Raw genomic sequence first — 25,021 nt, forward strand, 5'->3', positions numbered from 1 at the left:
AAAAAAATGTTCACAAAAAGAAAAGCGCTCAATGCAAAGAGAACTGGCATTCCCAATCAAATAGCTATGCAAAATACACATAAATGTTAATAATGTTAATGCCATCTTGTGGATTTATTGTTATTGTAAGCACAAGAAAAATAAGTCTCCTGTGAGAGATAGGAATATTATCTTTTTCTTAACACGCTTATTTGAACACAACACAGAACATAGTGTATACCATTTGCAGCCACCACTGACAGTCGTGGTTGCCCAACTTCCCATCATGCATTTGAGCGGAACAGTTAAGTCGCTACAGTATCATTTAGTGAAAGCGCGACTAAAGTAATATTCCTATCTCTCAAAAAAATAATGTTCACAAAAAGAAAAGCGCTCAATGCAAAGAGAACTGGCTCTCCCAATCAAAATAGCTATGCAAAATACACGTAAAACTTACTCTGACTTTGCCTTGGCTAGGTCTCTAATTAATTTAAAAGTCGCCATTGACACCTTGTGGTGTATTTCAATCACTACCTTACGTAGTTAAAGACACTGTGGAAGCCTGATGTGACGTCACCGCTTGGTGACGTCAACAATGGCGAGCTATTAGTTTATTTTTTGATTAAAAATTTTACAAATTTTATTAAAACGAAAACATTAAGAAGGATTTTGATTAGGGCTGTCCCAAACGACTAATTTCCTCCCGATTAGTCAGCTGACTATTTTTACGATTAGTCGACTAATCTAATAATTTAAAAAAATATATATTTTTTTAACAAATTTAATAATGACATGTTAAAGCTTATTAATTCACAAAAAACATTTTGGAATACCTAAATTCTTTATTAGCGTATAAATAAATAACATATATATCAATAATAAATTACAAACAATGAGGTCAAATGCTGCTGGCATTAACTGGTGCAAAAAAATGTAAACGGAAACACTGTGACTTCCTTTTTAACAGGAGTCAAAACAATTCTTACTCTTTTTGCGGTATGTCATTGTCTATATTGTCCTAAATATTAAAATGAATTGCAATGTCCCGGACAATCATTTTCAGAATACTTTGTGTGCGAATACTTTCCGGTGTGCATTCCGCATTTTTGGGGGAAGGAAAAACTGTTCAACTTTTGTTCGTTTTAACCTGAAAATAGATAAAGTAGAGGGCACACTGAAATATTACCAAAATTATTTTGAATGAAAGGCACACATACCCACAGTAACAAAAATTAAGTATATAGTATTAATTTTATAGTATACTACCATATGTAAAACTTTATAATATTAAATAACTAACATTAGTGAAGTCATGGATTACAGTAAGCAGGCCAGTGGTGTTTCCATATATATTTTTTATTATATGATGTATATACAGGATATATGTATATATTTTACCTAAGTGGGAGCTTCCATGATCCTAATAAATTTAATAATAATTTAAAAAATATATATAAATGTATTAATTATTTTATTAAATAAAAATGAGGGTTGATACGATGCACATAAAGGCAACTTCCATTTAAAAAATCGTTAGAGAGTTGTATGGACTTACAATCCGCTAGCTTGTTGTTTCTTGTTGTCTTCGAAAATTATACTTGGGTGACAGCGCTTCAAGTGTTCGTTTATAGCCGACGTGCTACCGTGGTATGCGAGCTAAGCTTAGCAAAGAGTACACACATTGGCACCCTCCATATTTTCCTTGAAATAATTCCAGGCTCTGGCTATTCTGGTCCGCTTGTTTTTGGCTTTCTGCCGCTTTCACGTGTTACCATCTCTGCCCTTTTTGGAAATTGGCGGTATTTTCAACTCCTCACCGGCGATTCACTTGGCTCGTTGTCGTCGGTTCGTCTGGGTTCGTCCGATTTCCTCCTCGGGAAGGCGACGGCGTACATAAAAACACCGAGAGGCGTCGGATGGCTCTTTAAGGATACTTTTATTGACCAAAACAAAAACATGGGGGATGAAGCCACTCAACTCGGCGCTACCCGCGCACTTTTCCAACTCGCCGATCTCGCTTCCTCTCGCTCGTTGTAGAGCTGAAACGAATACTCGAGCAACTCGAGTAACTCGAGTTTAAAACTGATCCGAGTAATTTTATTCACCTCGAGTAATCGTTTATTTTGACAGCTCTAAGCATCACGTTTTGCTCGGACTACTTTTAATGCGGGACAACGCGCTGATGTCACGTGCGTAGAGGAAGAAGCAAAAAAAAAAAAAAACTTACTGCAGCCGACAACCGCTACAAACGACGCCGACGTTGCTAAATAGTACTAGCCCGCTCATGCTACGTTAGTTGCAGGTAGCGTCCAGTGAGTCTCATAGAGATCACATGTATGTTGAACTAGATGCGCAATGACAGACTCGGCCGCGTCTGGGCAGCGTTAGCAAACAGCCGCCATCTTAAAGCAGTAGAGCGCTAAGCGCTAATAAAGAGCGCTAAACGCTAATATACTGTATAAGATTAACGTTACTGTCACTACTAGCTCACCTTACGTTAGCACTGCGGAGGGCTAGGTTTCAATTAATTAAGACCGCTTTCGATGCGTGGCTAACGTGTCTTACATACAGGCTATAACATAACATAGCGTTGTGGAGTGATGAGGGTGTCAAATAAAAACTCAATAATGCTAACTATCAATTTTAGCTCAGTAGTCATTGCTGGATAAAACACCAAGTAGCACTAGTCCCTAATGTGCTCCAATACAGCCTGTATCATACATTTATTTTGAACAGTGCAAAAACTCAAAATCCTATCAGGACTTACAGTTTAGACAAACTTAAAACTTAATTAGAACTTAAAAATGGCTTGACACAAATAGAAATTTAATTGAAAAACGTGGGAAAAAATCCTAACTTTTAAGTGATGTGTGTTATCAAGCGTAAAGGCATTTTTAGGTGTGTTTATATATATATATATATATATATATATATATACTTTTTTAAAAATAAGATCTAAAGGTTTTTTGAGTGAAAGCAGTGAATTTGTCATTTTTAAAAATTCTAGTTACATCTGAGATGCAATTGTTGGCTGTTTTCAACAATATACATCAAAAATAAAGACATTGATTGACTGAAAATGATAAAATGTCTTGTTTTCTCATGTATATCTATAATTGCTCTTCACCTAAAAATATATTTGTTTTATCCAATTACTCGATTAATCGATAGAATTTTCAGTCGATTACTCGATTACTAAAATATTCGATAGCTGCAGCCCTAGCTCGTTCGCTCGCCCACTTTCTTCCTCTTTGCTCAATCTGACAACGCCGGTCATATTGAAATAACAGTGGCGCCCTTGGGGATGCCAGTAACAACCGCTTGTATCGCAAGCGCCCGCCATTCTAAACTTTATCCGCATGTATTTTTTTGTTTTGTTTTTTTTTTAACCGGTCATTACCCGTCGACGGTATGTTTTGACCGTCGACGCATTTACGTCATCGATGACGTCGACAACGTCGACTAGTCGGGACAGCTCTAGTTTTGATATAAAATTACTATAACTTGTACTCATATTTATCTTTTAAGAACTACAAGTCTTTCTATCCGTGGATCCCTTTAACAGAAAGAATGTTAATAATGTGAATTGCCATCTTGTAGATTTATTGTTGTAATAAATACAGTACTTATGTACAGTATGTTGAATGTTAGTCTTGTGTCTTATCTTTCCATTCTAACAATAATTTACAGAAAAAATGGCAGATTTTAGAGATGGTTTGAATTGCGATTAATTATGATTGACTAGATTTAAAAAATTTAATTGTTTGACAGCCCTAGTCTTTTTGTCATATTTGTTCGATCGGGCAGGCTGCATTTGGAGTCAGATTTTCCATGTTTTTGAGTGTTTTATTCTTTTATTGGATAAGATGATAAACATGGAACGTCTATGGCTAAATCAAGTATGCTATGCTAACAATAAGTCAATTTGTTTCCGATCCAAACGAAGCTCAACTTTGGCCTCGTGGCTTCGCCATAACTGTGCATGGCCAATATGCACTTTTTCACACTTGTATGAGGTGCAAAGTCCTAAAAAGGATGTCTGTGTATTTTCCTGGCTTTCTTGCTCGAGTAAAATCCACATGCTCAACAGGTGTTAGCATGGAAGCAACTGCCAATAGACCCTACTCACGTGACGTCACAGCCACGCCCCCGCGCCATGTTGTCCGTATACTCGTCATGTTAATGCATTAGCGCTTCGTAAATTCCTCCTATTATGGCGTGTTTTCTGCTCGTTAACATTAATAATCAAAATGGTGAAGTCGTGTGTAGCGGTCGGTTGCAAAAACAGAGAAGATAGACGGAGAGACTTGAAGTTTCACCGTATTCAGAGAGACCCGGAGAGGAGACCGAGATTGACTGCTGCAATTCGACGAGAAAACTGGGCTCCAAACGACTACCACAGATTATGTAGTAGTCATTTTATATCTGGTAAGATGCATTTAATATATATTTAGAGGGTTTTGGGCTGACAACCACAATTAAGATCATTGCTAGGCTAATCGCCGACAACATACACTCAGACGTTGTGAATGAACTACCTGAAAATATATAATTATAAGGGGATAATCAGACAGTTGTCATACAATTAATTTACAATTTCACTATTGAGGTCAAAAGCCAAAAAATAAATTCAACTAGGGACAATCTGGAGTAGTGCTATCGCACTTCATATTTATTACATATTATATATGTATGTAGTGAGAGTGCTATCGCTAAACCATATAAACATTAAAAGCCCTAGCTCCATTGACAAATGACATGAAATACATTAGACTCGACAGTGGATGTTAGCAAGAACAAAAGATTTTGAATTGAAAATTTCGTAACTCACCTTCCCGAGCACTCGATAGATTCCTGCCGAATTTTCGTGGACGAGGACCTGTTTCACCCAACCAGCAACAAAGTATTTATAACCCTCCAAGCTCTTAAAGTTTTTCAAACTTTCGTGAGAATAGGCTGATTTTGTGTGGACAAGATAGTTGTAAATATCAGGGTAGCTAGCAGATGTCAGGCAAAGACGGCGAAGACAGCGGGTTAAAAAACATCGATTTAGGCATCAAATATGGATCTGGCGAATGGATAAACTGAAGCTTTTCCACATAACGCCTTTTATGCAACGCATCCAATGAGTTTACAGCAGACGTCCAAAGTCCAGCCCGGGGGCCAAATGCGGCCCGTGGTCAAATTTCATCCGGCCCCCAGCCTCTGTCATGAAATCAATAACGTCTGGCCCGAACACAGACTTAATGAATTGGTCAGCAGTACTGCAAACAGCATATGAAGTAGCTTACACACAAAATGCTGCCCCTCATTTACCCACTAAAAGGCAGCGGCACTTTAACCCTTTATTGCCAAATGTATCACATTTGATACAACTAAAATGTCATGATTTTGAGACTAATTTAGAATTTTGACATTTCTTTTTGAAAAAAAAGTGATGGATGCAAGTCAACACATGCATCTGCAGGTTCCATGAGAAAAAAAAAAAACATGATTTAGGATGGGTTATAGATATAGAGCGCCTATTACACATATTCATTTTGACTTTTGTTTTTACAAATTTGAAAAAAAGGTTTCATTAGGACCTTATTTTTCAAATTTAGGGATTCTCTGATAATTGCTTCATGTTGGAGGTATTTAAGGGCTAAGCAACATTACTCCGTGTGACCCATTACTTCCATTTTCTAAAATGGTGACAATCAACAAAAAAAAAGAAAGTTGACTGTGACAGCTGACGCTTCAAGGATAGGTGGAAATTAGACCATTTCATCACTAAAATACGCATAAACTGTGTCTGCCTCATTTGCAAAGAGACGTCGCTGTTTTTAAAGATTTCAATGTGAGACGATATTACCAAACAGGACACGCTGACATGTACGACAAGATTACAGGGACGATACGCAGCAAGAAATTGAAGCAACTTGAAGCTAGTTTAATGTCACAGCAGCAGTATTTCGCAAAAGCCCGAGAGTCGAAAGAGAAAAAAACAATTAAGCAAATGTGACACACTGAATGGCTTGCTAAAATTTGCTTAAATATACTGTTCTACGTAAAGGACGTCAGCCAAGGTCGGCCCCCCACATTTTCACCACACCAAATCTGGCCCCCTTTGCAAAAAGTTTGGACACCCCTGGTTTACAGCGTCAGATAACACCGGGGCTTCCATGAATTGCTCTATAACTTGCACGACTAATTGAAAACAATGAGAATAAGTCTAAAAAATATGGACAATATGGCGGCCGGATACAGCGACACGTCATTTTGTGACGTAGGTGAGTAGGGTCTATTGCGAGGCAATGAAAGCGTGTAACTTCCTCTACACACTCAAGGACTGCCTTAGTCAGGCTCCTTGTAGACTGCAAGCGTAAGTGTTAAGGGACAACCAGACACCCAAGGGAGATAAAGGATGATACCTTCACCTTAATCTCAACCTACGCCTCCCCCTTGCGTCACAGCCTGGCTATTTTTAGGCCGCCTCTTGAGAGGTTCCTAGTTCCAACCTGGGCGACTGGGAGTACTAAGAGACAAACGTGGACACGTCCCTTTTGGGTTTATAGCACACAAAGTGCTTTGTATGTTATGTTGTGCCTTTGCTAACTGCTAGTGGGAGGAGAAGAGTAGATTGATGGCTGGTTTTCAATTTATTTGTATGCATTTGTGACATTACCCTTCAAAACAAATGGCCTACATATTAATAGTTTATCAATTGGGTTAAGGGACAAAATATCGTTTAGCAATACGCATGGAGTTTGAACGAAAAAAAAAAAGTATTGCGATCAGGGGTCGCGTTAACCGAATATTTTCCGTCGTTGACCGTTTTTTTATAACGGTGACGGAAAAAACTGAAGTCCATCTGTCATTTTGACAGGTTGCAATTAACACCCCAGACAACAGGGTGGCGAGTGAGCATATTAATTAGCTATTGTCTCTCTTGATGCATGATGTCGTTGGCCTTACTCGGAAAAATGTCAAGGCAACTGAGTGTCCGAAGTTGCTTCAAAAAGCCCCAAAACGACGATGGTGTTGATAAAAGAGGTGAAAAAAGAGGGACTGATGCAGTGGAGGATGAAGGATGACAACGAATCAAGTGAATCGCCGGTTCACTCCTCACTGCGGCGAACAGTTGAAAACGCCGCAAATTACCAAGAAGGGCAGAATTGGTAACACGGTGAAAGCGGCATGAAGCCAAAAAAGTGGACCAGACTAGCCAGAGCCTGAAATTATTTCAAGGAAAATATGGAGGGTGCCACCACTGTGTGTACTCTTTTTGCTAAGCTGAGCTCGCATACCACGGTAGCACGTCGGCTATGAACGAACACTTGACGCGGCGTCACCCAGGTGTATTTCGGAAGACAACAGGAAACAACAAGCTAGCGGATTGTAAGTCCATACAACTTTCTAACGATTTTTTAAAAAACTTGGAAGTTGCCTTTATGTGCGTCGTATCGACGTGCATTTTTATTTAATTATAGTAATAAATAAAATAATTAAAAAAAAAAAAAATATATATATATATATATATATATATATATATATATATATATATATATATATATATATATATATATATATATATCCTGTATATACATAATATAATAAAACTATATATGGAAACACAGTACTGGCCTGCTTACTGTAATCCATGACTGCACTAATGTTAGTTACTTTATATTATATTGTATCATTGTGTATATACATATAGTGACTGCATCAAGATATAGTCATTTTAAAAATTTAAGTGACGGGTAAAAATAGATTATAACCGGATTTTTATGACCCTGTCAGTCAAAATGACGGACAACGAAAAAGTCTAGCGCAACCTCTGATTGCGATATATAGCCACATGATTTGAGCAAAGTAGCCGCTAAATCGTTTAGTCGGTAGATGATGGATGGATGAAGCTTAGCGTCGAATGGTATTTAAAAAAATAATAATAATAATAAATGAGGATATAAGTACGACAAAAGTTGGCCAATTATTCATTTGCCCAACTTACATAGCAAAAGTTCGCTAGCTTGATTGCTATAAAATGCTAACTTTTGTTTTTTTTTAACAATGCTCTTAACAAACATTCAAACACATATTCCCCCCAAAAACGGCTAAATATACCTATAAACTAAATTACGAACCCATAAAAAAACATTTTAGCTCAAACAAAAACTTTATGTTGGTCTTAACAGGGAGCTGCTGAATGCAGCCTTGTTAAATGAGTTATATCATATTTACTGTTTCCACTAGAGGGCAGTGTATCCACCTAGATCAATAAAACTAAATGCAAACACTTCAAAGAAACCATGACAACGCCACTTTAATTAAAAGAATAATCAAAGCAGCAAATTTGAATTTGAATTTTATTTCTAATCAAATTACTCAAGTGAATCAATTAATCGTTGCAGCACTATTTGATACTGTGGTGTGTATTCCATTTGCATGTGAAACTGAAACAAATGTTATAATTATAGTATTTTCTTACAACAAGAGCACAACTGGCTAACTTGTATAGCAAAAGTCCGCTAGCTTATATGCTATAAAATGCTAACTTTTTTTTAATTTACAATGCTCTTAACAAATTGATCAAACACATATTCCCACAAAAAACTGCTAAACATACCAATAAATTACGAATGCCTAACAAAACTTTAGCTCAAACAAAAACTTACCTTATGTTGGTCTTAACAGGGAGCAGCTGCATTCAGCTAGATTATATGAGTTATGTCATATTCACTGTTGTCCCTAGAGGGCAGTGTTTCCACCCAAATCAATAAAACTAAATGCAAACACTTTCAAACAAACCATAACAACGCCACTTTAATTAAACGAATAATCGAAGCACTGAAATTTAATTCAAATCTTTTTTCTAATCGAATCACTCGAGTTAATCGATTAATTATTGCAGCACTAGTTGATACTGTGTGATACTGTATGCACTTGCATGTGAAACTGAAACAAATATTGTAATTACTTACTTAATTTTCTTACAACAAAAGGGGCTAACTGGCATTGCAAAAGTACGCTAGCTAATATGCTACAAAATGCTAACTTTTTTTTTTTTTTTAACAATGCTCTTAACAAATCGTTCAAACACATACTCACAAAAAACAGCTAAATAAACCTATAAAATACGAATCCATAAAAAAACATTTTAGCTCAAACAAAAACTTACCTTATGTTGGTCTTAACAGGGAGCAGCTGGATTCAGCCTTATCAAATGAGTTATATTTACTGTTTTCACTAGAGGGCAGAGTATCCACCCAGATCAATAAAACTAAATGCAAACACTTTCAAATAAAATTTCGCAGCTTGGAGTATTCGTTTAATTAAAGTGGCATTGTAATCATTCCTCTGCTCCCTGTTAAGACCAACATAAGCCAAGTTTTTGTTTGAGCTGATGTTTTTAATGCATTCGTAATTTAGTTTATAGGCATATTTAGCCATTTTTTGTGAGAATATGTGTTTGAATGATTTGTTAAGAGCATTGTTAAAAAAAACAAAAACAAAAAATTAGCATTTTATAGCATTTAAGCTAGCGGACTTTTGCTTAGCCAACTGTTCTTTAGTACTTCATAGATCCTCATTTTTTTGTTTTTTGTTTTTATATCGTTTGAGGCTCAGGAATTTTAATTTTTCATGTTCTTTATCCGATTACTCGATTATTCGAACTAACTAGTTCATCGATTAATCGACTACTAAAATAATCGATAGCTGCAGCCCTACTTAATTTTCTTACAACAAAAGAACTGGCTAACTTGCATAGCAAAAGTCCGTTAGCTTAAATGCTATAAAATGCTAACTTTAGTTTTTTTAAACAATACTCTTAACAAATCATTCAAACACATATTCTCACAAAAAAACGACTAAACATACCTACAAAGTAAATTACGAATGCATATAAAAACAAACGCTCAAACAAAACCTTATGTTGGTCTTAACAGGGAGCAGCTGGATTCAGCCTTATCAAATGAGTTATATTTATTGTTTCCACTAGAGGGCATGTATCCACCCAGATCAATAAAACTAAATGCAAACACTTTCGAAGCAAACCTTTTGCAACGCCAAAATTTGTTTCGAAGCTTTTTCTCTAATTACTCGAGTTAATCGTTGCAGCACTATTTAAGTGTATCCCTATTATTAATGTAGTCTATGTATTACTAAAATTTCTTATGGCAGACTGAGGAATGCACTAGATTGGACGGAAATTCCAAAGTATTCTGTTTTGATTTATCGTCCTTTTGTCTGGAAGGCTCGCAGCGACTCTCGCCTGAAGGCGAGGGCTTGTGCCAGCTGTGTGGTCAGCTTGCTAGAAAGCTAAAGGAGGAAGGGGATGGTGGGTGGTGGGGATGAAGATACGATGCGGAGGAAGCCGATGAGTCATCCTAACAACAACAACAACAAAAAAATCATTCAAGCTCCCCTCGCTTTTCATCTGCTTTTTTAATCCGAAAATATTAGTGTTGAAAATTCCCGAAGAGGAGGGGCGGAGACATATTCTCTGTGGGAGGATTTGGACTCTGCAACTTTCAGATGGAGAGGGCTTGGCTCTAAGACCCCATTGCTGACTGTTTCACTGCAGCGTGGGTGAGGGGGATGGGGAACGTGCAAATTTTTTTGCCAGCGACTTGTACGCTGATTGTTTAGAATGTAAAATGTAGTAAGAGGAGAATCTGAGTGGGAGAGCCCGCTCCCACGCAAATAGCATGATTCAACACGTTTAACAATCGCAAGCGAGTTTGCCCATTACAGTGTAATGATATTGAACCTCAACCTTGACAGAATGCGGGGAGAAAAAAAAACTGAAAATGGCATTGTTTGATTTTTAAAGAATTTTTTTTGCAAATCATGGCCAACAAGCCGAATCAAGTACGTTCAAAAATCTTCCCTGCGCAATTCCGGTGATGCAACGGATTTGGATTCCCCATTTGTATTATTCTCATGTTTCATTTTTTACGCACCGCATAACTGGTCAAGTTTCCCACAAACCTCGTAGAAGCCAAAATGTCTCCAGATGTCTGCTTTCAATGTCTTGGGTGCATCAATAATCTTTCTCGCTCCCTCTTTCTCAGTTTCAGCCATGGTTATGTCCTGTCCTATCTCTTAGAGATAGGACATAATGATCTTGTGCCCGACCCGAACGGGCCCAAAATGTTAAGCAGTCATGTTCGGGTCAGGTCAGGCCGCCGCGCCGGACTAATAAATTATTTTTTAAAAAATGGGATAAAACCGAGAGCAGGCTCTCTGGATTGTGCATTTGCTTGTGCACGCACATGAACGCCGTGGCCCGCATGTTTTTTTTAATATTAAACTTTCCCAGCGTTATTTCGTTGTGTAAATGCTTATATAATGATCATAAAAATATGTAGACTATTTAAACATTAAGAAAACTTGCATTTTTTTTCTGCCAACTCGAAGAAATGAAAATAAATTTCTGCTGCAGTGTTTTCTTTTTTCATGTCACTCAAAAAAAAATAATTTTGGGGGGGCTGGGCCTGCAAATCGAGTTAATTGATCGGGCTCGGGCTGGGTCGGGCTTTAATACCAGCGTGCCGTGTCGGGCTGGATTTTTTTAGGCCCGATTTAACCTCTATTGCACATATATAGTGAGCTAGGCCTACATTTTACTTTTGTTCTACATTGCAATTTAGTTGATGTTTTGTTTGCAACTGAACTCATCCCTGGATTGATTTGCGATAAAGATGCTGCTGCACTACAATATTTTCTTTGTCGTTTTCTGTAATATTTACTTGAATATTTTTATTGATGGGTCGTTGTGACTAAAATAGTCTGTTATTACTGATTTTGCACAGGAGTTCAGATGTTGCACTGTGTGAAAGGCTGCTACTGTGTGTAAAAAAAAAAAAAAAGAAAAAAAAAAAAAAAGAGAAAGCCCTCGTCTCATTCAAAGCACTAATTAAATGCTGTGACGTTTTTTTTTTTTTTTTTAATATATGTATATATATTAGGGTTGTTCCAATCATGTTTTTTTTTTTTTTTTTTTTGCTCCCAATCGTTTTAGTTTGAGTATCTGCCGATCCTGATATTTTCCGATCCGATTGCTTTTTTTTTTTTTTTGCTCCCGATTCAATTCCAATCATTCCCGATAATTTTTCACGATCATATACATTTTGGCAATGCATTAAGAAAAAATGAATAAAACTCGGACGAATATATACATTCAACATACAGTACATAAGTACTGTATTCGTTTATTATGACAATAAATCCTCAAGATGGCATTTACATTATTAACATTCTTTCTGTGAGAGGGATCCACGGATAGAAAGACTTGTAATTCTTAAAGGATAAATGGGACATTGTATATTGTGACTAAATATTGCCATCTAGTGTATTTGTTGAGCTTTCAGTAAATGATACTGTAGCCATGCCCAAATGCATGATGGGAAGTGCAACCATGACTGTGTGTAGTGCTACCAATTGATATATCTTCTCTGCGTTGGGAAGTAACAGGGTGTTAAGAAAAAGATCAATTACTACCTTGCTTCCCCACATTGCTTCACACGTTATTTCTAATCATACGGAGAGGGATTGTAAGGCTTTAGCCAATTAGAGCCAAAATTCACTCTACTCATTTTACGCTGCCTTTTAGCTTTCTATATAGGTAAAACGGTGCCATTACAGAATGAGCGCGACAATGCGTGAGTGGGTCGTGCAGTGCATGCATTAATTGCGTTAAATATTTTAACGTGATACATTTTTAAAAAAATCAGTTACCGCCGTTATCGGGATAGATTTGATAACCCTACCTTAAGCCTAAAGAATCTGGATGAGTGTAACATATTATGTCTGTAATGTTAAATACAATTAGAAAACGATTTAATTAAAAATATATATATATATATGTTAAAAAAAGGCATGTCCGATATTTTATTGCCGATTCCGATACTTTGAAAATGACGTGATCGGACCCGATCGATCAGGACATCTCTAATAATTATATATGTGTGTGTGTGTGTGTGTGTGTGTGTGTGTGTGTGTGTGTGTGTGTGTGTGTGTGTGTGTGTGTGTGTGTGTGTGTGTGTGTGTGTATATATATATATGTATATGTGTATGTATGTACGTATATATGAAAGTATTTTCATTTGACTTCAACCAGGAGTGACACAAGAGCCAATAAAAAGTTGTTTAATGTCTGACCGCTTGTTTTGCCTCATGATTCAAGAAAAATATGCTTTGCTTTAAAAATTTTAATGCATCCCAGGCTTTAATGCATCGCGATGCATTGCCAATTTGAACCGAATTGAATCGTGACCCTCCGAATCATAATCGAATCGAATCGTGAGGGCAGTGCCGATGCACACCTCTACTATTTACCCAAATAAATCATTATTTTGGCGTGTTATCGTTGACGAAAATGTTGGTGTATAAATGCATCCTTCCTGTCAATTCTAATGTTAATATTGGCTAGCCTGTCAATAGGATTTTTCATTAAGTTTTTGCATTAAGGTTGCAATGGTTCTTTATTTAAAAAATACAATACATTTAGTTCTTCCTTTTGTGAAGTGATACCTACTTTTTCATCAGACCAAACCATGCTTAGCTACAAGACTGTAATAGACAGCTCAAATTGACAATTTTCGGACCTTGTCATAACAATACTATTGTCTTGCTACAGTGGTGCCGGTACCAGCGGCGGGGAGCTGGAGGAGGAGAGCTGGCAGCCCCCCGATCCGGAACTCATTCAAAAGCTGGTGACTCAGATCGAATACTACCTGTCTGATGAAAACCTGGAGCACGACGCCTTCCTGCTCAAGCACGTGCGGCGCAACAAACTGGGCTTTGTCAGCGTCAAGCTTCTGACCTCCTTCAAAAAAGTAACCATGGCTGCAAACTTTTTCAGATGACTAACAGACATCCCAAGTTCCAAAAACTAATTACAGGGAGATGTTTATTGACCCCATCCTATAAATTAATTGATAAATTTATGAACTAGAAAATGCAATTTCTAGAAAAATTGCGACGGCTGCTTTGCTGTGATGGTATCTGGTCACTTTCTGTTAAATTTGGGGGCATTTTGGGGTCACTTCCTTTTGATTTTGAGGTCATTCTGGGTCAATCCTGTCATATTTTAGTCATTTCAAAATGTGTTCATTCAGTTTCCGTTGACTAATTTTGTCTAGTTTTAGACGTCAATTACTCAAAAGGTTTTTTGTCTTTAAAATTCAAAAATTGTCCAAAAATAAGTTTTCAACAAGTTGGAATAATCTTGGTGAACTATTGAACTTGGTAATACTACACACTCAGCAGGAAAACCGTACATTATTTTCTGTTGATAAAACCCACCTGGATGCAACGAACTGTGATAGACTCTCGGGCAAATTTATTTATTTATTTTTTTTAATTATAAAGACTACGCTCGCCATGCTAATACCGTATTTTTCGGACTACAAGTCGCTCCTGAGTATAAGTCGATCTAGCCATAAAATGCCCAACGAAGAGAAAAAAAACATATACAAGTCGCACCGGAGTATAAGTCGAATTTTGGGGGGAAATTTACTTGATAAAATCCAACACATAGAACAGACATGTCATCTTGAAAGGCAATTTAATAGAAAAATACAATAGAGAACAACATGCTAAATAAATATACAGTGTACAGTGCATGAACAACGAAATGTGAATATACTGTCCTACGCTACAGCTCGGTCCTGGCTGTACAGCGAATTCCCAAAAGACAATGCTGGACGTCCGTATAATTTGCTGAATCAATTTGGTCCTCGATAGAAAACAGGTTCGCATCAACATAAATAAATGATAATTAGGTACTATTAGTAAAAAGTAACAGGTTAGCATGCGTTCGCTATCATTAGCACATCGTTCAAACAACCACACAACTGGCTCGAAGTGTCCGATCGCGGGTGGAAAACACACAACAACAACAGAAAAGATGATACACGCAGGCGTTGCCTCTGTAGAGATGATTTAAAAGCATAAACAATGAAAGTAGGTTCGCATCCGTCTATTCTCTCTAGCTAACTCACTCACTCAGAGCTACGTAGCTGTCAGTCTTCTTCTGGCGTGTCACGTAAACAAGTGCGAGTGCGCCCTCACGTAGGCGTGAAAGCGCCACAAACTAAATGCATCCATTTCAAGATAAAAAAAGTCAATAATACAATTGAACATACACTGCCATAGGCAGAACGCGAACGTGGCCATAGCTATAAAGAGTTATTCAGATAACTAAAGCATAAGAACATGCTAACAACTTTACAAAACCATCAGTGTCACTGCAAAAGACCAAAATTAGATGTGAAATTATATCATAATGTGTTAATAAATCCACACATAAGTCGCTCCTGAGTATAAGTCGCACCCCCAGCCAAAATATGAAAAAAACCGCGACTTATAGTCCGAAAAATACGGTACTAACACGAACACAAACGCGAATGCTATGCTCACGCTACGAGTTACATTTAGACTAAAGCAACATTGCATATTATCTCTTACCAAGGGTTTCAAAACAAGCAAGCCTAGAGCACAGCCAAAACATCTGTGAGAGGGGGCGCATATGTCAGATGGGTGATATGACCTAAGCACTGCTACAATGTAGGCTAACTACACATACAATCATAAAATGTCACCCATTGTGAACATATGACAGAAACTGTCCGTTTTTTTGTCTGGTTCCCGTCAGACAATTTGCTAGCATTTGTCTCGTGATATTTTAGTCTCCCGAGACACGTTTTTAGCTCGTCATCAACTAGACCTGAAACGAATACTCGAGCAACTCGAGTTTAAAAACTGATCCGAGTAGTTTTATTCACCTCGAGTAATCGTTTATTTTGACAGCTCTAAGCATCACGTTTTGCTCAGACTACTTTCAATGCGGGACAACGCGCTGATGTCACGTGCATAGAGGAAGAAGCAAAAAAAAAAAAAAAAAACTCACAGCAGCCGATAGCTGCTACAAACGACGCCAACGTTTCTAAATACTAGCCCGCACGATGCTATGTTGATAGCAGGTAACGTCTGATGAGTCTCGTAGAGATCACATGTATGTTGAACTAGATGCGCAATGACAGACTCGGCCGCGTCTGGGCAGCGTTAGTAAACAGCCGCGATCTTAAAACAGTAGCGCGCTAAGCGATAATAAAGCGCGCTAAGCGCTAATAAATAAGATTAACGTTACTGTGACTAGCTCACGTAACGTTAGCCCTGCGGAGGGCTAGGTTTGTATTAATTATGACCACTGTCGATGCGTGGCTAACGTGTCTTACATACAGGCTTTAACATAACATAGCGTTGTGGAGTGTTGAGGGTGTAAAATAAAAACTCAATAATGCTAACTATCAATTTTAGCTCAGTAGTCATTAGAGCTGGGAATCTTTGTCGCAGCTTTTCGGCAGCAGTCAGGTATGTTGTTGTGTTTTTTTATCTCGTTGCATGAGTTGAGCATTGGCATTACCCAAGGGGCCGGGTAATGGTAAGCATGATGTTTAGCTACTCTCGCTCCGTTCCGTCCCGAAGACCGCGCGGCGCGCTGAGTGTTGTGTACTTCCGCTTTACTTCGCATATTTCAATAATCGGAATTTGGATGTTTGTGAATCGTTCTCGAATCTTCCACAGCCGAATCGCGAATAATCTAAGAATCGGAAATTTTGCACACCTCTAGTAGTCATTGCTGGATAAAACACCAAGTAGCACTGGTCCCTAATGTGCTCAATACAGCCTGTATCATACATTTATTTTGAACACTGCAAAAACTCAAAATCCTATCAGGACTTAGTTTAGACTAACTTAAAACTTAACTAGAACTCAAAAATGGCTTGACACAAATAGAAATTCAATTGAAACACGTGGGGGAAAAATCCTAACTTTTAAGTGATGTGTGTTATCAAGCGTAACGGCATTTTTAGGTATATACATATATATATATACATATATATATATATATATATTTTTTTTTAAATAAGATCTAAAGGTTTTTTTGAGTGAAAGCAGTGAATTGGTCTTTTTTTTTTATTCTAGTTTCATCTGAGATGCAATTGTTGGCTGTTTTCAACAATATACATCGAAAATAAAGACATTGATTGACTGAAAATGGTTCAAAATTAGATGAAATGTCTTGTTTTCTCATGTATATTTATAATTGCTCTTCACCTAAAAATGTTTTATCCGATTACTCGATTAATCGATAGAATTTTCAGTCGATTACTCGATTACTAAAATATTCGATAGCTGCAGCCCTATTGTCAACTGTTCGCCGACAAATTTTCGTTATTGACATTGACGAAAACAATGTGGCCAAATGAAGCTTTTTGCAGCAATGAAGCTTTGCAGCCAATTGGTTCAAAAGCTTCATGGTGATTCATTTGCTCAGAGGCCAACGGAAAATCAAGTTTTGATTTTTTTTTTTTTTTTTTACATCCCTGGTGCTGCAATGCATGCTGAGAGGCATGTTGGATGACAGTCAGTAGGGGTGTGACAAAATATCGAAATGGTGATATATTGTGATACTTTGCATTGCAAAAAGTTATCGATACGCTCACGCCAAGATATCGATAAGATATTGTTTTAAAAAGGTGCCCAAAAAAACACCAACAACATAAGTGTCTGTTAACTAGAGGTGTGCGAAATTTCCGATTCTTAGACTATTCGCGATTCGGCCGTGGAAGATTCGAGAACGATTCACAAACATCCCAATTCCGATTATTGAATTATACCAGGTAAAATGGAAGTAAAACACAGTCAGCGCGGTCTTTGGGACGCGATGAGGAACAGAGCGAGAGTAAATATCATGTTCAACTCACACCGCTAGATTAAAAAAAACAATCATACCTGACTGCGGCCGACAGCCGCTACAAAGAACGCCCAGTTGCTAGTTGCTACAAACGTACGGCTACAGAAGATATCATATATCTGTAGAACTAGATGCAAAATGACAGACGACGGCGGTGTTAGAACATGTATTATTGAACCGAGATGCGAAATGACAACTTTCCAGCGTTAGTAAACAGCCGCCATCTTAAAGCAGTACTAAAGCAGTGACTTCTCTAGAAGGCTTTGTTGTAGCAAACCTCATTAACTTTTTATCTAAAATACTCCTAAATCGGCAGAATCTTGTCTTGAATCTATCTTTAAATGATGGAATAGTTTTAAAACTTTGACAAAAGTAGACAGAAGGGAAATTATGGAATAACGGGAGCAATTTTAACAACTACAACAGTTGATTCACAACATTAAATTAATTGAATGTAGTTTAAAGCTGCTGATACAGAATGGGGACTGGAGTATTTTATTTACTGTTATATGCTAACTTGATACTGAAATAGTAGTTTGGTTTAGCCTGAGAGGATTTTTGAACAATTTTGGAACTAATGTATAAAACATTTATTAAAAAAAGGAGGGGGGTGCATCAATAATCGTTTTATAATCGAATCGGAGCCTCTGAATCGTAATCGAATCGTTAGGTGCCCAAAGATTCCCAGCTCTACTGTTAACTATGGCTGCCAATGACGGCTTTTTCGTTTGTTTTCATTTGTTTTAATCTCCAAAGACGCTTTTTTAGCTCGTCATTAATCGTTCACCAACAATATATTTTGATGGCGTTGACGAAAACAATATGGCCAAATCAAGCTTTTTGAAGCACTGAAGCTTTGCAGCCTATTGGTTCAAAAGCTTCATGGTGGTTCATTTGCTCTCAAGTGGTTTTCAAGCCCAAGAGGCCAACAGAAAATGAAGTTTTGATGTTATACATCCCTAGCGCTGCAAGGCATGCTGGGAGGCATAAGGCATGTTAAATGACAGTAGTGGAGTGACAAAACATCGAAATGGTGATTATATCGTGATGCTTTGCATCCCAAAAGGTTATTGATACGCTCATGCCAAGAATAGAGATATCGTTTCTAGCTTTTGTAGCCCATCATCATCATGAAAAAATTGCTCATTGATGAAATATTTTCTTTATCGTCACAGTTGACGAAAACCTGTTTCTTACAGAACGATTCGCCCTCTGCCATCTCACGGGCTGTATAACGCTATATAACGGCGTTATTTTTTTAGTCACGCGGTAATCTAATTATTTTTTCCGCCGTTACAACACCGTTTCCGACGGTCAAAACCGGTGCGTTACTTACTTTGAATAAATTGAAGAAACTACCATCCGTAGTGAGTCTACTCTGCTCTGTTTATTTTTCATCCAAGACTTTGGGTGCGTTCAGCCTACCTTTGCAAGAACGATGGATGGAGTTGCCGTTTGATACGGTCATAATGTGCAGGTCCTGCACCCATCCACCGTAAAACTGTTGGTAGCTTTGTAGCGATTTGTGTTTAGTAGCATACACCAAACAATAAATACAGCAGAACGTCCATTTCGCGTAATTGTGGAAGCCCGTCGACATCTTTACTCCATTTGTCTTCGGCTTGCTCGTAAGGGTCAACATTGTTCACATCCTTAAGTTTGATCACATATCTGTTCTTCGCCTTAGTAACGAGTTTGTCTCTTTATCGAACTCGCAAGTTAGTTTAGTGTCCCGCGAGCCAGACCTGCTTCCAATATGGCCGAGTTGTTGTCAAATCTCACGTGATCCCCCATTCTGTGACGTAAACGCCCGAGCCTAATAGCGCACGTACTTCAGAGTCGGTGTTTTCACGCACAAACCGGAACAGCGCTTGTGGCAAACACACACACGCAAAACCGATGCAGAGGGATATGATGGCAGAGCATTCAGAGGAAAATTTGTCCTTTACGAGGTGGAGATATAAACACTATTTCAAGTTGGTCGAAATTAAAGGAAAGAACGTGCATGTAAAGTGTAATTTATGTCCCGGGGCAAAGCTTTTGTCGACATCTGTGGTAAGCAATTCAAATCTGTTTATTTTTGTTGCACTTCAAGTGTAGGATAAATCTGTTGCTGGTGAGGTGCAATAAATATTACAAGGTTCTATAACACAACTACCTGTCTGTTCTTCTCTATTTAACTGACTCGAATACTGCTCAGAAAATTTGAAATTCTTTGACATACAACAACTTCTTTTTAAAGTAATGGAAATAGTTACTTTCCCTGGTAACTAGTTACTTTTACTATAGAGTAATTCAGTTACTAAGTTACTTTTGGGAAGAAGTAGTAACTATAACTAATTACTTTTTTAAAGTAACGTGCCCAACACTGGCCCTGACTGAGTGATAACTTTAGTGACAAGGGAGCCCGCCCACACTTAATCCTAACCGGCTTTTTCTGCTAACCATTCCAATCAGCACGCTCACTGTCAAGCATTGTCGCAAATTTAGTCTCGCGGACACCATCAGTATCTGGGAGTCTCTTCCGGGAGACTTGGGATGTCTGATCTACCGACGTACATTATCGTAGCATTGGCGTGTCACACTGATGTGTTGTTTTTGCAGGTGAAGCACTTGACCCGCGATTGGAGAACAACCGCTTTCGCTCTGAGGCAATCCAAGCTACTGGAGCTCAACGACGAGGGCCGGAAGGTGCGGCGCAAGTCTGCCGTGCCCGTCTTTGCCAGCGAGTCGCTCCCCAGCCGCATGCTGCTGCTGAGCGAGCTGCAACGCTGGCCCGAGCTCGCCCGGCTCACCGAGAATGGAAGCGGGGGAGGCGAGAGCGGCGCCGCTCAGCAGGAGCAGCTGATGAAGCTGCTGCTCAAAGCCTTCGGGACATACGGCGCCATCGCTTCGGTCCGCGTCCTCAAGCCCGGCAAGGACCTTCCGGCCGACCTGAAGAGGCTGAGCGGTCGTTACACTCAGTTGGGCACCGAGGAGTGCGCCATCGTGGAATTCGAGGAGGTGGAGGCGGCCGTTAAAGCCAACGAGACGGTGGGCTGCGAGGACGCCGCGAGCGGCTCGCCGGGCCTCAAAGTAGTCCTGATCGGCACCAAACCCCCTAAAAAGAAAGTCCAAAAGGAGCGACCCGGTGAGGAAGCGCCCCCAACGGGGATGCGGAAGAGTCGCTCGCTTAACAGCCGAGTCCGAGAGCTCCAATACCACGCAGACGACTCGGCTTGCAGCTCCTCGGACACGGAGAGCACGCCCACTTCGCCCAGGCCGGCCCGCAAGTCTCAGTCCTGCAACAAGCTCAGCCCGACGGCAGCGGGTGTAGCCTTTCAGAACAATCACCTGTCACCCCGCAACAGTCCGTGGTCCAGCCCCCGCGCCAGTCCTTGCGCTCAACGCAAAACCCCCCACTCCCACAAATCGCCGTTAGCCGCCCAGGGCCGGCTGAGCCCCGAACACGGGCGGCGCTGGGCCGACTACTCGTCCGACAGCAGCCTGACGCCGTCGGGCAGCCCGTGGGTACAGAGGCGCAAGCAGGTGGCCTCGCAGGAGAGCAGCCCAGTGGGGAGCCCCATGCTGGGCCGCAAGATCCAGAACGCGGACGGCTTACCCCCGGGCGTCACCAGGCTACCGCGGGGACCCGACGGAACTCGCGGGTTCCACTGCGGCGCGCTGGCCGAGAGGGGCAAAAGTGCCGCCACCCAGACTTGATGCGTGAAAAGCATCCTGCTCGTACCAAACCTGAGCTGCCCCCTATTTGACACTATTTTCGTTGAGTGTTCTATTTTTATACAAAATTTTGCGTTGACATGGCTACGTTAGCATTTTGCTAATGGGAATTTGAGTGGATTTTGCTGTTACTTTAAGAGAAATGACAATGTCAATCTTGCAGGCCATCCCCTTCTTTTTCTTTTGTATTTTTTTATATATTTTTTAAATGTCTTAATATGTATTGATGAGGATGTCGAGATGCCTTTATTTTCTTGATTGGTCAGTTCGCCATTTGAAATAACTGCTTTCAGAGGTTGCGACAGTTCATTTGTCTTTTAATTTTAGGCCTGCGTTTAGCCATGTGTTTGTTCAGCGTTTAGCTGTTTTTATTTATTCATTTTAATCCATTTTTTTGTATGAGTGAGGATGGGGAATGCTCAGGTCAAGCAGAAGAGATGCTACTACTTTGTTCTTTCCTCTACACCTGAACAGGGGGTGTTTGTACAGTGCAAATACATATTGTGCAAAATAAAGCACTGAAATGGCACTTGTTTTTGTGGTGTTTTTTTTTTTATTACTGTGCAAATGAGCCGCTGTGGAAATGAACAGACATGGAATGCAGAATTGAGACATGAGTAATAGAAAGGAATGAGAAATTATGAAACCGGACCAGCACGTTGAGCCTTATGAGGTGTGGCAGTGACTCTTTCAGTTCGTGGTTGCGCAATGGTTCTAATTCACTGAGGATAAAATTTACTTCATCTTTGGTTTTAAATGCCAACTAGAAATGGCAATTTCTGGAAAAATTACTATGGGGCTTTGCTGTGGTGGATACAGATCCATGAGGTCACTCTTGATTTGGGGACATTTCAGGGACACGTCCTGTTGCATGGCTGTCAATGGCATTGACTTACTTGGGCGCCAGTTGAATGTCAATGGGCTGTAATGTTGTTTTTGGTCAAAAATCGCACATTTTTTTCTGCCATTGAAAATGAATGGGAAATTTGGACGTACATGGCTGTCAATGGCATCGACATACTTGGGCGCCAGTTTAATATCAATAGGCTGTAATGTTTTTGGTCAAAAATCACGATCATTTTTTTTCTGCCATTGAAAATGAATGGGAAATTTGGACGTACATGGCTGTCAATGGCATCGACTTACTTGGCCTCCAGTTGAATGTTAATGGGCCATCATGGTAATTTGTCAAAAATCACAGACCTATATTTTCTTGCCATTGAAAATGAATGGGAAATTTATATGTACAAGGCTGTCAATGGCATCAACTTACTTGGGCGCCAGTTGAATGTCAATGGGCTGTAATGTTAGGTTTTTGGTCAAAAATCACAATCACATTTTTATCTGCCATTGAAAAACGGGAAATTTTGACATACATGGCCGTCAATGGCATCGACTCACTTGGGCGCCAGTTGAATGTCAATGTTTTTGGTCAAAAATCACAATCACATTTTTATCTGCCATTGAAAATGAATGAGAATTTTGGACGTACATGGCTGTCAATGGCATCGACTTACGGTACTTGGGCACCAGTTGAATGTCAATAGGCTGTAATGTTTTTGGTCAAAAATCACACATTTTTTTCTGCCATTGAAAATGAATGGGAAATTTGGATGTACATGGCCGTCAATAGCATCGACTCACTTGGGCGCCAGTTGAATGTCAATTGGCTGTAATGTTAAGTTTTTGGTCAAAAATCACAATCACATTTTTATCTGCCATTGAAAATGAATGGGGAAATTTGGACGTACATGGCTGTCAGTGGCATTGACTTACCTGGCCTCCAGTTGAATGTCAGTGGGCCGTCATGGTAATTTGTCAAAAATCACATAGACCTATATTTTCTTGCCATTGAAAATGAATGGGAAATTTCGATGTACAAGGCTGTCAATGGCATAAACATGCATGGATGTCAATGGCATTGACTTATTTGGGCACTAGTTGAATGTCAATGGGCCGTCATGCTAAATTGTCAAAAATCACAGACCAATATTGCCATTGAAAATGAATGGGAAATTTGGACATACATGGCTGTCAATGGCATCCCATTAGAAATAAATGGGGCCGTTTCGGGCAAATTCTGTATACAACTTTAATGCCCCTTACTGTCCTGGAATTTTTGATGTGTAAATTATGCGATTTGGTAAAAAAAAATGTAGGACTACATACATGTAAAAAAAAAAAAAAAGTCTTTTGAAAAATTCCGGTCATTTTGATATCTGAACAGTGACTGTCGGTCAAATGGTTTGGACTGTGCAGCACGCCGAAGAAACGCCATTCAAAAAAAAAAAAAAAACTGAATTTTAGTATGCCTTGCAAAGCCCCAGATCATGAATTTATTTCTGGTTACACGTAATGAAGTGCAAAGTAATGCTTTGTTTTCTTCACTGTATCTAATATCACTTTAAAACAAAACTTGGTAACTGTTTTGGTCGATTTTAGCGACGCCGGTGGACAAAAGCGGTAGTGTTTTGCTTTAAGGATGTTGACAGGCAATTGAGGCAAAAGAAACAATCAGGTCAAGCGGTAATGGATGACCGTTTCCCATGAGGACCGCCGCACACCCGCACAGTGTTGTAAAATCATCAATAGAAAATCATTCTGCCGGTCGCCTGCAGATGGATTAAACAACATTTCTGTTTCCAGCAGCTGTGTAAAGGATGAATAGTAATGAATCAAGGGGGGAGGGGGGGTCCCCTCCTCAAAGTTAATTAGTGCCGAAAATATTCAAAAACTAGAAATTGTAATGGTAGCTTTTTAAGAATAATTGTGATGGATGGTATTTCGAGGTCAGTTCCTGTTGATGTCACATCACTTACTGTTCATTTGGGGGATTTCGATGTCACTTTCTGTCGATTGGGTGACATTTTGGGGTTAGTTCCTGTTGATATCACGTCGTTTCCTGTTGATTTGCGGCATTTCAGGGTCACGTTCAGTTGACTGGGAACATTTTGGGGGTCACGTCGTGTTGATTTGGGGGGAATTTTGGGATCACTTCCTGTTGATTTGGGCATTTCGAGGTAAGTTCCTGTTGATGTCACGTCACTTCCTCTTTATTTGAGGCATTTCGAGGTCACTCTCTATTAATACCAGGTCACTTCCTGTTAATTGGGGGCATTTTGGGTTCATTTTCTATTGATATGGGGTCACATCCTGTTAATTGGGGGAAAATTCGGGGTCACTTCCAGTTGATTTGCGGCATTTCGGGGTCACTCTCTTGATTGGGGGGCATTTTGAGGTCATTTCCTGTTGATTTGGAGGCATTTTCAAGGTCACTATTGATACTGGTAACTGTTAATTAACCATTTCTGGGTCGCTTCCTGTTGATTTGCAGCATATCGGGGTCACTTCCTGTTAATTTTGAAGCCAGGAAGTGACCCTTAAATGCCCCAAAATCAACAGCAAGTTTTGGGGTAGGTCATGTCCTATTGGTTTGGGGCATTTAACGGTCACTTCCTGTTGACTGGGTTTCTGGATCACCTCTAGTTAATTTTGAGGCGAGGAAGTGACACTTAAATGCCCCAAAATCAACAGGAAGCGACCAAGAAATGCCCCCCCCCCCCCCAATCA

The 25,021-nt window shown here is 39.4% G+C and overlaps 1 protein-coding gene across 1 annotated transcript in view; it reads left to right on the forward strand.

Moving 5' to 3' along the window:
* The window catches only part of larp6a (La ribonucleoprotein 6, translational regulator a), a 33,788-nt gene extending 11,808 nt beyond the window's left edge, over positions 1–21,980 (forward strand). The window contains exons 2-3 of the mRNA XM_057841493.1: positions 13,607–13,805; positions 20,336–21,980. Coding sequence (XP_057697476.1) covers positions 13,607–13,805; positions 20,336–21,433 — 1,297 coding nt within the window. The 3' untranslated portion in view covers positions 21,434–21,980. The remainder of the gene's footprint in view (positions 1–13,606; positions 13,806–20,335) is intronic.
* Positions 21,981–25,021: the final 3,041 nt, after the last annotated feature.

This window comes from Corythoichthys intestinalis, chromosome 1, assembly GCF_030265065.1.
Source record: "Corythoichthys intestinalis isolate RoL2023-P3 chromosome 1, ASM3026506v1, whole genome shotgun sequence".
Lineage (NCBI taxonomy): Eukaryota > Metazoa > Chordata > Actinopteri > Syngnathiformes > Syngnathidae > Corythoichthys > Corythoichthys intestinalis.